This window comes from Grammomys surdaster, unplaced genomic scaffold (assembly GCF_004785775.1).
Source record: "Grammomys surdaster isolate TR1022 unplaced genomic scaffold, NIH_TR_1.0 330, whole genome shotgun sequence".
Taxonomy (NCBI): domain Eukaryota; kingdom Metazoa; phylum Chordata; class Mammalia; order Rodentia; family Muridae; genus Grammomys; species Grammomys surdaster.
In genome coordinates this window covers 3,137,364-3,150,889 of record NW_021604749.1, presented here as the reverse complement: position 1 = coordinate 3,150,889, position 13,526 = coordinate 3,137,364, and the positions used below count along the sequence as shown (strand labels likewise).

The 13,526-nt window shown below is 41.9% G+C and overlaps 1 protein-coding gene across 3 annotated transcripts in view; it reads right to left on the bottom strand.

Moving 5' to 3' along the window:
* Sox6 (SRY-box 6) overlaps nt 1–13,526 on the bottom strand; it is a 545,917-nt gene that overhangs the window by 13,329 nt on the left and 519,062 nt on the right. For all 3 annotated transcript variants that reach the window (XM_028778215.1, XM_028778216.1, XM_028778214.1), the window contains one exon: nt 570–803. In XM_028778215.1, the coding sequence (XP_028634048.1) occupies nt 570–803 (234 nt within the window). The remainder of the gene's footprint in view (nt 1–569; nt 804–13,526) is intronic.

Here is a 13,526-nt window from a genome sequence, read left to right as displayed (position 1 = left end):
GATTAAATGTAGCTTTATTTTACAAGTCTTCAAGTTATCATTAGAGGCATTGTTCCACACCCCATGAATTTCACGCCATTTGGTGGGCACTGCTAGTACTTGGTGGATTCCACCAGTGTGCCATGTGAACCTGGACTGGAAGGTCTGTGTTTGCAGGGCTGCCTTGAAAAATAAAAAGCCAGGGTAAGAGCCTTAAGTAGCCTGTCCCTGTGAGTCTGTGACCTCATTCAATAGTCGCTAAATTTACAATGTAAGCCCATTACTCTAAGAAGTTCAGCTCTAAATTAAATTTTTTAGTCAGGCTTACCCTGATGATAATTCTGTTCAGGAAGAAAGTTTACAGGCCTTGTCTTAATAGATAAAACATCCCTTCACCTGAACTGTGGTGTGGTAGCATTCTGAGAGAAAATAACAAGGCTGCTGCTGTAGGCAGTTGGTTTAGTTTCATTTGCTCCCTGCCAATCAGTTTCCCTTGGGGGGCTATCTTCTGCCCCTGCTTCACACCCTTACACCCACTCTACCCTCCTCTTGGGGTAAGAGATCAATGCCAGCTGGGCTGCAACACTTGCCTAAGATTTTGCTAATGTTTGAGTTATGCATGTCAGGGAAGGCCTGAAGAATTTTCCTCCTTTCGTCCTTTGCCCAAACCATGAACGCATTCATTGGTCGCTTGATGTGGGGTTCGCTGCTGGCACGGCCCCGGGCATCCCTGTAGACGCGTGCTTCAGCCACAGTGGCGCCTCCTGTTGGCCAACAATAATACTGCTGTAGTTTAGCTGCAGAGCCATTCAATGCTTTGCTTCCTGTAATGTCAGGGCAGGAAGAACAAGATGGGAAAAGCATTATAATGAGAGCATTTCACACTTTTCTGTCTGGCTTATCTGCTGTCCTCTGGCCCATCTTCTGTTCTAAGGGACCTTTCAGAAACACAGTTTTAGACGATGTGTCCGCAGCCCTTTCTGACATAGTGTCAGGGTAGGCTGAACTGATTTTGCATGTTGTTCTGTCACCACCCCATACACTACAGTCAGCTAAGACTGGGGCTGTGATCTAGTGGACGCTCCTGAGGTAATGCCTTTCTTCAAAAGTAAAGTCATATCAATAATTTCGAAATATCTGCTACTTCAAACTATGTGTGTCCACAAATGGTATCCCACCCTAGATGCCCTCTACTCCTCCACCCTTGTCCCACTGTCCTTCAGTCCTTTTCAATTGCTGCTGTTTCAGGAATGAATTAATTCAATGAAATGTATTCCTTGAGCAATTACTTATGAGGGGAGCTTATGCACTGGGGATAGAAAGGCAAATAAAGCCTTCAAGAAGCTCACAATCTGGGAGTCAGTTATGACTGACTGGGTCTGTGAAAGTTCTACAGGACTGGAATTATCAGGGAACCAAGAGAATACAAGGCAGGATAGCTGCTCAGCCAGTGTATGGGAGACTGGCATTTCAGCTGATTCTGGAAGGACAAACTGGATGGAAGGGATGAGGGCAATTACGAAGGACACTCAGGCTCTAGGAGTAGCCTTGATGAGGATCCCCATATGAGACGCCCTGGCTCTGGGCTCCAAGCTCAGAACCTGAAGTAACTACTATTTATGTGACTGTCTCCTTCTGGCCTTTCCACTCCAGCTCAGGAATGTGAAATTCCCAAAGCTAGAGACTCTCTTATTCTCATGCTTGTATATTAGTAATTCCCAAACAACATAGTAAATATTCATTACGTAAAAGGCAATTGGTCTTCAATTCATATGCAAAACCAGTAGACTAAGAAATACTTATTTTAAGAGTCCTGATATATTTCTGTTGATTAAAAGGATTTCTTTATCATTTATGAAACTATATCTAAATTCCTCATCTTTGACATGTTCTGAAACCTTGAGTTATTAGCAAACAAGGTGGACAGCTCCTTGAGGACAGAGTGAGGGCTGAGGCTTACTTGCAGCTGGACCCCTCAGATCTCATGATGCATTTGGCACACAGAATTCTGATTAATAATGTGTGTTAAATGAAGGAGTGAATAAGGCTTTTGCATATTCGTCTGTTGCAGGAGCGTAACACACTGACACGAGCTTTGCTTTCTATTAACTACTGAATAACTACGTAGATTGAGACCTATGGCAAAATGTGAAGTAAGCACAGCAGATGGTCTCAGCCAGTGTCCCTACTACACAAACTAGAAATACTGCCCCCCCTAAGTTCAGTATGCATTAAAGCCAACAACCCCATCTTCTAGAACAATCTATTCAATGCAGGCAGTGAAGTTCTACAGGAGCAACACACCTCATCAATCTCTGGCTCTTCTGTCCTATTTCCAGATACCTTGCTTAAGGAGCAATTTGTTTGTGTCAAAGTCAGTAATAAATTAGGACATTAAGAGGTGCTATTATTTAGAAAATATGGTCATCATTTACTGTAAAACAAAAGACAGGCAAAAAGGATAGAATTTCACTAATATTGTGAATTTTTCTCTCAACATGAAGGGAGGCAGTGAGACCACTTTCTGAACATTATGAAAAAACAAATGCATTTTACAAAGAGTCTTTCCTCAAGCCCACTAGACAGAATGATGCCTTACTCAGAAAGGCTCAGATCCCAAGATGCATAACTAATATGCTACCTTTTTGCCACCATACCCACAGTACATTAATTTCATTTAAAATGCACTGACCATACAGGATAAATTGATTTCACTTTATGTGGATTTGACAGCCATGTTTATTGTGCAGTGAAATGCAGTGTAGCTTCCAGCTGACAATATCCATCAACACGGGGCAATATGCTGACTGCTGGGCCAGATGAAGGCATGCATTACTCTGGAAGTGAAACACTCATTCAGATACGACAGTGTCTTCTGCTGAGGATCACTGCGGTAATTTATGATGCCCTTGGTGCCATTACTTTACAACTGACATGGATGCGGCAATTTATACACTGGCATGTGTACACATAAAAGAAGACAGGCTTGTGGAAAATGTCAGATGTGAAAACATTGCAGTATTATTCTAAGTTAACTATTATGCCACAGGTGATTAACATCCGGGACCTGCTTTTGCTGCCATTGCTTCCTCTCTACTAGCAATAGCCAGCATCTCGCTTCTCCCTTGGCAATGCCATTTTGTGGGGCCACGAGACACTTTACCTCCCCACAGACTGACAGAAGTCATGGTGAGGTTTTAGAATTTAGTCCAATGAGACATCCCAAGTATTCTACTGATACTGATTCTTTCAGATGTATGCCCAGTTCTTTCTCCCCTGTCTCTCTTCTTTGTCCCCACCCCCGCCAGGCTGTTACACAGCCTCAGCTTATAATTCTTCTCTTCAGGAGCTCTGTGATAGTCTGCATCTTGCAAGGGACATAACATACATAGGTCAGCTTCTCTTTTCACCAGAGTCTCCCTTTGTCCGCCCCAGCGTGTACCACCTACAGCCAGCATCAGAGAGGTTTAGGGCTCCAAGGGTGAATGCAGATTGGAAACTGAAGCACAGTGCATACTACAAAATGCAAAGTGAAAAGGAGACGAGCAATACTTGAGGATGTATGCCCATGGCCCCTTCCCTCTCCCTTCCCCCTCTGTTCTTGTTCCCTCTTTCTTCTCCCAGAAGGAAGGAGCTGAAAATGGAGGGGGGCATCTTAAACAGGTAATAATGTTAGGAAGAGCCAAGATTTCAGAAGAAGATAGTTATGCAAGGAGTCCAAAGCTTAAAGATCACGAGTTGGACCTGATATCTGACCAGATAGTAACTGCATCTGTGACTTTTAATATGGGACAAATCTGTGCCCAAGTCCCATTATAAACCACTAGATTCATGTGTTTGTCTGGCTTCCTCCTCTTCTTCCTTCTGTTCATATCCTTTCTTCCCTGTCTTCCATGTCTGAGGTAATCCAAGGTAACCCATCACTATATAGATGACATCTTGGATGGCGCTCTCTTTCTTAACTAGACACTCAACAGCAGGCTGACAACAAGCTTACGCTGCACATGAAAACCGGCCCCTCCCTCTGGACTCACTACTGCTAGAAGGGGGAGTCCTTTTCAGACCTTACAATTCCCAGGTTCATGTTTCCACTGATAGTGGAAACACAGTGCTGGACTGTGCACTACACATGCTCCACCAGGGTATACGGAGGGTGTTTTGTATTTTCACATTTTGCAGTGTCCATGCCACACACAGCTTCTATGAAGCAATATGGAGTTCATCATACAGAAAGACACTTTCCAACAAAGACTTCTTGAGCTGAATCTTTTGATAGAAAACATCTCTTGGTATCGCTCTCTTTTTTATTCTAAGATGGTGACTCATCTATCACTTGTGCTTTGGCTCTAGGTTTGAACTAAGCAGGGAAGGAATCCCACAGAGATCTGAGAGGTGGAGAAGTCTAAGAGAATCCCATCTACTGGAACCTCCTGCTCTCTACAGTGTCCCTGCACCAAGGGCCTTAGGTTACTTAATTCATTCTTTCTCCAGAGAAGGCTGTGCTAATACAAACTTTCAGGTAAAAGAAAATCTTACAAAACAAAGAGGATCAGGCGGCTGTTGTAGCACTAGAAATACATATGCTGTATATGCATGTATAAATTCAGAAAATTGAAATAACATGTTTTTAAAACCCCTTTTAAAAGATACAAAATGTTTTTATAAAACATTATGCATTATTTTCAAATGATATTCTATTAACCTATATTTCAGAAACCCAAAATTGACTTTCTGCTTTAAGTAACTTTTAAATTTCTATATCAAGTATGTCATGACCTATTCATTTTTGAAACTATCAGCCGGGCAGTGGTGGCGCACACCTTTAATCCCAGCACTTGGGGGGCAGAGGCAGGCGGATTTCTGAGCTCTAGGCCAGCCTGATCTACAGAGTGAGTTCCAGGACAGCCAGGGCTATACAGAGAAACCCTGTCTCGAAAAACCAAAAAAAAAAAAAAAGAAAGAAAGAAAGAAAAGAAAAGAAACTATCATAAAGTGCACAAAGATAAGTATATTCTTAAATAACCAATACTTATGTCAGAATCTAGTACCGCTTTCTGGTACATGGTGGTCTCTCAGTGTGGCATGAGCTTGGGAAGTGAAGGGAGTCCCATGGAGAGTGGCTAGAAGGAGTGCAGACTCAGAGCCCTGTGTCCGGGACCACACCTTTCCTGCTGACCTGAGAGTCTTTACCCATCAGCATAGGCAGCCCCAAGAACAGCAACTGAAGGCCCGGAGGACAGCAAGAAGATCCAGGAATTTGAAGACCCCGTCTGCTGGAACCTCTTACTCTCTACAGTGTCCCTGCACCAAGGGCCTTAGGTTGGTTAATTCATTCTTTCTCCAGAGAAGGCTGTGCAAATACAAACTTTCAGGTAAACAAAAAGAATCTGTAGGGAGAGGACTGAAGCTGCCAAGACAAAGATTTCCTTAGGAAGCTGTGAAGTGAGTGATTTAGAGAAGACAGAAAACTGAGTTTTTCCAGGTGGGTTGTTAAGAGGCTCATTTCACCATCACAGCCTATGGCAATGGTCCTGAACTAATCCTACAGAGGGGCCCTTCCTGGGTAAGTCCCAGGGGCTGTCCGGGTGAGTGAGTGTGCAAGATGGCTTTGTGCTTATACAAAGGTTTCTCCAGGAAGAAATTCTGGAAAATTCTATACTGTGCTTGGTAATCACTCCTATGCATTACTTTAACAAACTCTCATGACAAGTATGCAGTGTATAGAAAGCACCACGATAGAGCTCTACAAAGGTAAGTAACACTGGTTCTAGAATTTTTAAGGGGTTTGGCTAACACACAGTTAAAATTATATGCTAATGCTAATTAAGATGATTTCAGAATACTTCAAAAAGTATCTTTGGGGTGCACAGAGGTGCATCATAGGGAGGCTTCAGAGACAACGTGTTGCTTGGATCTTTAAAGAAGAATAAGATTTGGTCAGTGTGGTGTGAAAGTGTTCCAGGTAGTCAGTGTGAACAAAGACACAGACTTACAACTGGAACATGGTGAGATGCTCTCAATGGGTTTATGGAGAAGGAAGGGAAGCCTTAACAGATGAAATTAGAAAAATAAACAGAGCTGGATTGCTAAACACCTCGAATGCCAACCTCAGAAGTCTTTAAGGTATTTAAGCCAAGGAGAACAAATGTATCCTAGAGGAGACCAAAGCAGAAACTAAATGAGCAAATACCACCAGTCTCAGTGGTTAACTGTGAACTCACATAAGGAACACACAGAGAGAAAGTATCTAGATACTTTCTGGAAGGCCTTTAAAACTTTCATTTTGTCAGAATGAACGAGAAAGACTGGAGTAAAAAACAAATCTCCACTGGCATCTAGTAGTAGCAGACTGCTTTTATCAGACCAAACCCAAAAAAGATAAGCACTTGAAAGTCTGGACAGCAGACTTTCTGAAGACATCGGGGAGCTATGAAAGTCAGGCAGAAACTATAGAAGACTTTCCCCTAGAAGGAAGGGAAGTTCGTGTAATGGAATCTTGTTGTTGCAGACTTTCCACAAGACAATACTTCCCAGTATGCACACGGAGTGGATGCAATCAGAAAGCCTATCCATGCTCCTTATAGTGTCAGAAGACAGATTATGCCTTCCATCCCTGAAGCCTGAGTTAGTTTCACAGGCAAAAGGGAAGATCTATCTGGTTTTCAACATATGGAGGTAGAGAGACGGATATGGGACAGCACTATCACCATAGCTCAGGATGCTAAGACAGTGAATAGAACGAGGTTGCTAAGGCAGTAACACTTTTACTGTCAGAACAATCAAGGTTTGTAGCAGCATATTTTCCCTGAAAGTTGGGAGGAGCTAAAGTGGGAGGAATAAGGAGAGGAGAAGGAAGAGGAGGAGCTAGGGAGGAACAGAGATGTAGGAGGATGGAGATCCACACATGTATGGAGAGCAGTCCTGGGTAAGAACTTATATCTAGGTTAATTGGGAAACACCTCCAATTGTGCGGGCATCTTGTAATTGAGCATTACCAAATATATAAAGCTATTGGATAATCTTTAAACAATAGAGTCTCACTTCTACCAGGTACCGCATGGATAGCAAGATGGTGTCTGGGCTCAGCCCAGACTTGTGGAGACAGCATGGAAGATTGGCAGAGCCATCTCCCACTGGCATCTCATGGGTGGCAAGGCCGGTGTCTCTGGCCATCTGAGCTGGCGTCCTGAGCCGATGGCAAAAATATGCTGCTGCTGCTGCTCGTGGCCACGGGCCTAGGCTAGTCAGGAACATGGCAGCTCCATAACTACAAGACAGATCGGGTGCCGCTGTTTTAACTATCTCCCTCAACAAAGGTTTCTCAGAAACTCTCAGACATTTTCAGAAACATCAAGTAGAAACACAGCCAACAAGCCAACAGCATAGCAGAGGGAGGCTCTTATCACAGGGGAGACAGGGATGAAGAACAAAGTGGAAATTTAGATGATGTTCTAAAATTCAGATTATATGACCTAAGCTCATCACATTCAAAGTCATATTAGATAAAAATGGATTAAATTACGCAATTTTAATTCAGAGATTTTTTTTTCAGAATGAGAATTTATGAAATAGAAGAGTAATACAATAAAGATACTTCTTTTACAAAGATTTAGTAATTTGAAAAAATCAATAAAATTGGCATACCGATTTCGGACTAATCAACAAACAGAAAAAACAAGAACATTAATATTTACATTGAAAGGGGGTATTTCACTGTGGGTCCTATTCATGTTAAAAAGACAATAAACTACAAACACAGAACAGAGGAAGAAGAAAACTTGCCAATAAACAAGCCTTTGCGTTGAGTTTTAAACCTCAGGAATGTAAGATTAGTTTAACACTTAAAACTGAAACAATATACTGTCCTTCTTATATTGATAGAACAAAGAGGGAGATATGATCAATACAGACTCAGAAACTGGCACTGACAAAACCTAATATTCTTTCATGATAAAGGGACTCGAGAAGGCAGAGCAACAGAGTGTATTCTTGTTCTGTTCCATGCATTTAGGAAATTTACAGCTAGGGTCACACTGAACAGCCACTCTTCACTGTCATTAGTCAACATGCAACAGAAGCACAAAGATAGAGCACATGCTACTATCTGTTCAGAGGTAGTACCATTTTTGTAAAAAAGAAAAAGTATTTACAAAGTCAATGACTAGAATAAACAAAATTTTCAGTATTGTGATATTAAATAACTTGGAAATCAAACATATCTTGGCATTGGCAGTAAACAGATCAATATAATTATAAAAAGTTTAGAACCAGGTTTCGTGACACATGCCTTTAACCCCAGAATTTTGGGGATAAAGGAAGGATGGATCTTTGTGAGTTTGAGAATAATCTGTTCTACATAGAAAATTCCAGGCTAGCTACAGCTACACAGTGAGGCCCTGTTTCAAAAACAAACAAACAAGTTTTTATGTGAATAATAATAGCAGACAATAAAATACTAAATTTAACCAAAGTGTGTTTGAGACATCTACCCTGAAGGCAATGCACTTAGATTATTAGAAACCCTAAATAAATCAGAATGCACCATGTTTGTGAAGCAACATTGTTAACTCATCAGTACTTCCCAAATTTACTTATTCCTCAAAGAGTTTCTTATAGATATTGACATGAGATTTCTAAACTCATATAAAAAGTAAAGCAGGAGCAATACAGGCTTGAGCAAAACTAGAAGGCCTGACAGTCTTTCAACAACTAGGACTAAGCCCGGGAATAAGTACACTGAAAAGAGTGACCTTTGACCTCATCCCACACTCAACAATTAATTTGAGATGAGTTATGACTTGCAATCAAAAGTAAGATCATAACCCTCCGTATGAAATAAAGAGCAATATTTTAGAGTGACTTTGTAGTTTTGATAGTCTTGAGATGGCATACACAGCTCTCAGCTCATAAGAAAAATAACAAATTGAACTGCATCAAAATAGAAGGGCCGTTCATCAGGAGTCATTGTTGAAAACAGGCCAGCTATGGGTGAATGCTTATAACCCTAGCACTCACAGGAGGCTGTGAAAGGAGGCTCCTCAGGAATGCCAGGCCTGCAGAAGCTACATAATGTGTTCCATGTCAGCCTGGGCAACAGAGTGAGACACTGTCTCAGAACACACAAAATAAACAAATAAATGCTCAAATGTAAGAGCAGGCTGGGGCAATAATCCAGTGCGTGTATTTGGTAAGACTTTCAATCTAGAGTAGATAAATAACAGCTACAGAAACAGCAAAGCTAGAAGACTCATCGCTCTCTCCTTCACAGCCAGACACCCTGACCAGCATCTCACTCTCCTGGCATGCCTTCCCCATCACTGACACCCTCTGACTCTGAGTCAAAATCAACCTTTCATGCCTTAAAAATAAATGGATAAAAGGAAACATGTAATTTTTAAAATTAGGAAAGATAAACAATTTGTAAAAGAAGATATAGCCAATGAAGGCAGGAAAAGCTATTCGGCATAATTAATTACAAGAAAAGTGCAAATTAAAACCACAATGAGATCCCATTTCACATTTGTTACAATGGCTTAGAAATGAAGTGTTGGCAAGCATGGGGCCAACTAGCAGAAATGGGAAACAGTAAATAATTTCCTGGCAGTTTATCCTATAATACAACAGTTTCACTCCAAGTGCCTCTCTCAAATAAATGAAAATTTCTGTCTAAAAATAGATGGATATAAGAATATCATAGAAGTTTTGGTAATAATAGACAAAACTTGAAATAATTGGAAAATGGATAAAGTATGCTTACTATAGGATACTTCACAAAGAAAAATGTTTTAAAATCTGCTTAATTAAAAATAAAAGCAATAAAATGTGGTGGATAGCCCTGGTGCTGTTTGTATTTTGACGCTAATTCAGCTTCCCCCAGGGGCTGCCTGGGACAAGGAGTGAATCACATACTCAGGACATCATGCGACCTTTCTAATGAATAACGAAACCAATCACTGGGTGAGTAGGCAGGACTTCCGGGTCAGAGAAAGCGGAAGGGAAGAGGGAGAGAGGGAGAGAAGGAAGAGAGGGAGAGACGGAGAGAGGGAGAGAGGGAGAGAGGGAGAGAGGGAGAGAGGGAGAGAGAGAAGGGCTTTTGGACAGGGACAGCAGGAAGACAAGATGTAGCTACTAGTGTACCCCCAGTTTAAATAGTGAATCCGCCAGGATTCGCCACCAGAGAATTTAGATTTATTATGGCTTACAAGATTAGGGCTCTAGTTGTTGCGCCCAGCGATTGAGTTACCATTGATTCTGAACTAAGTTTGTGTGGTGTTTTCCTCCACAGCGGCTTGACTGGGTTCCAGAGAGAAAGGTATGGCGGCAAAGCGTGGATTTGCCAGAACTGCACCCCAAAAAGCCGTGGGGAATTTGAAGCATGGGGCTGGCATGGTAGTGACCTGTCAGTGGGAACCTAGCGAGCTAGGTGGAGAGATTTTGGAGCTCTGAGTCAGTCTCCACAAGATGAGAACAGGCCAGCCATGGCCGCCAGTGCATGGCCAGCCAGCCAGCCTGCCGGAGCCTGCCAGCGTAGCGTGAATTGCATCTTTTTTAACATTTCCCGCAATAATAAAATTTTAAAATGAAAAGCCAACCAACTTATAAAATGACTTTTCTGAACACTTTCCTCAGGAGCCCTGAGAAATGCGGGGTATTCTCAGGTCATGATTAACTCAAAGATGTTGTTGGTTAAAAAAAAAATCAAAACACACACACACACACAAACCAAAATAAAACAAAATTAAAACAGAATCATTAGTAAGGGAGAAAAAGCTCTTATTGGTTGCTTTTGAGTAACTGGGGGCAGCACCTGCGGGTAGGTGGCTCCAGAGGACAGTGCACAATCACAGCATTTCAGATTGCTTTATCATCACTAAAATGACTGTTCCTTTCTGTAGGACTTTACAATTACCTGATGCATATGATAGCCTCTTATATAGTTATTAGGGATAATAAAAACAAGCACACTAGAAGTAAAAATGTAAATGGGCAAGGAATTCTGGGAGGGACATGAAAAAGGAATTCTGGAAAGGACATGAGAAAGGAATTCTGGGAGGGACATGGAATATCAGAAAAGAGGGGTTAAAAATCACATTCAGCTTGTTCACCATACTCATCTTACTAAAACCAAATGGCTGTGGTAGAGATTCAGCTCACTATTGTTGACAGCTACCTATGTCCAATCAGAAGAGCCCTTTGCTAGCTTCTATTCCTGCTTACAGTCAGAATGTTAACTTACTTTCATTACAAGAAAGCTGGTTAAAATTAAATTGTGATTTCTTCTTGTTTAAAACAAAGGAAAGAAAGTAAAAGGGGAAAAGGAGCTGGCTGTCCTCATGGTTAACACATTCTGTGCCTGAGAAAGCCTCCATCATGAGGGAAATGACATACTTCTCATGTCTGAGACATAGATGGCCAGGCCTGCAGGGTGTGGCTTATCCCTGCCTCTTTTATAAACCATCAGCTAGATGTGTTTGTTTACTTTGGCAGTGCTGGAAACCAACCCAGGGCCTTGCACAGGCTAGGCAAATGTTTCACCACTGAACTAAAGGGTAGGCCCTAGCTGGGCAGACTAGCCACACTGGGGAACTGACTTGAGGAAGGCACATACAGTGGATATATGATTAGCTCTTCTGAGCTAAAGATTGCCGAAAAACTAAGAACAGAAGTGAAACTAATTACAGAAGAGAAGGATTGGGTCCCTGTGGTTATCTGCCTATGGCATCAATTCTTCACTTGCCAATGTAGGAAAGGTCATAGATAAATTTTCATGTCCCTGTTTTCATCCCAGGATTCTACAAGTCCACTATAAAAAATACCCTGCATTTCCATCATCTATAGACTTTTATCTAAACCAAGAAACTTAGTAGATAAACTATAAAGGTAGATAGATAGTCATATGTAGTATACAAACAAATAAATGTTTCACTGAATATCTGGAAATAGTTAATTAGTTGCCATTCCAAAATGATTCTTTGGGAAGTAACTTAGCTTTTTGATAGACTAAGTCAGAGGTCATGTTCCAGGAAAGCACACCTGGTGTGTTATGTAACTGTGCACAAAACAATATTTACAAAGTGCTTTCACTAAAACATGATCTCGGTCCTCCTCACAATATTCTGAAATGGGTATGAGGGTAGACAGCCTTTGGACCAAGGTTTACACATCCTGTGAACGCTCTCTATGCGACTCAGTCTCCCTCATACTATCAGGGAGCAGAGCCACACCTAGAACTCAGGTCTGCCAACTCTTAGCCTAGCCTGATTCCTCTAGGCAGAAGTTCTTAAGTCACCATGGGGAGATTTGAGAAAACTGAGTTTCAGAGCCACCGTTCTCCAGCTGGAATGGAAGTTTCTCACTGTAGGGATGCTCTTCCTTGCACAGCTTAGTACATCCAAGAAGCCTGTTGCAGGCTATGAAGTTCATGTCCTTTACTGTGGTCTGAAATGCTGCCCATCTCTCCTCCCCCACCCCGCCCCCCACACACACACTGAAGCTGCTAGCACACTTGCAGAAAGCATGGTGAACTGAAATTACAGCAGGGATCAGAGGGTGTTACACTAAGGCATCCCCTGATCTCAGGGTTATGAGAGTGTTACTGTAGACAGTGCTGTTCTGTTTTTCTATTAGAAACTGTCTTCTTTTTAAAAGATTAACAAGAAGAACCAAAAGGGAATTCCCTAAGGTCAGCTCTGAGGAAACATAGACTCTAATTCAATAACTCGGCTACTGCCCTGAAAAAGGCTTTAGTATTGCAACATCCATATGGAGCCAATTGGACATTAATGGCTAATCAATCCCTCTGCTTTCTATTCTACTTAAAGTGTCACAAACCATGTTTAGATTAGCCCACTTCCTGCTAAGGATTGCTCAAGATGTCTTTTGTTCTTTTAGGCCCCGCCTGACGGAGGCAGCTTTAAACAAACATAGAGCAGAGTGGTGTAGGAGTTATAACGTGCCGTATGTGAGGACAAAGGGGCTATACTAAAGCCCTTTGTGGTATTTGTTAATGTTTTTCATCTGAGCTTAAAAAGACTTAATGACTTTGTGGTGAGCTGGTGCATGTGGCCCGTGGCTTTACAAAATGAAGGGAATTCTCACCAGTGGCCCTGCAGTCTCCTGCTCTCGGTTTTGGTTTAATTTTTTTTTTAATTTTCATTATATTTACTTTGTACAGATAGCTGAACAGAGTCCTTCAGCTTGTTTCAGCTACAGACTCCCATGGCAGCTGGGATGGCTTCTGAGCTTCTGTATTTTAATGATCTGAAAGTGGCGCAGAGCACGGAATATTCCACTTAATCTATATGTCACATGTAGCTCATGTGCCAGTGCTCCCAGGTGAAAGGCAACATTTAAGTTTGAACTGGAGATGACTGGGGATGAAATAAGACAATACCAGGTTTTGTCTTCTGAGGGTGTCAGGGGAACCAGCGTCTGGTAAAAGCAGAGGCCCGTGGAGGACACAGAGGCTGCTGAAAGCTGGTAGACTAAATAATTCACGCAGCTCAGCAGCTCCTGGCTTCACCTAGCCCTTGTTCCTACCACAGACT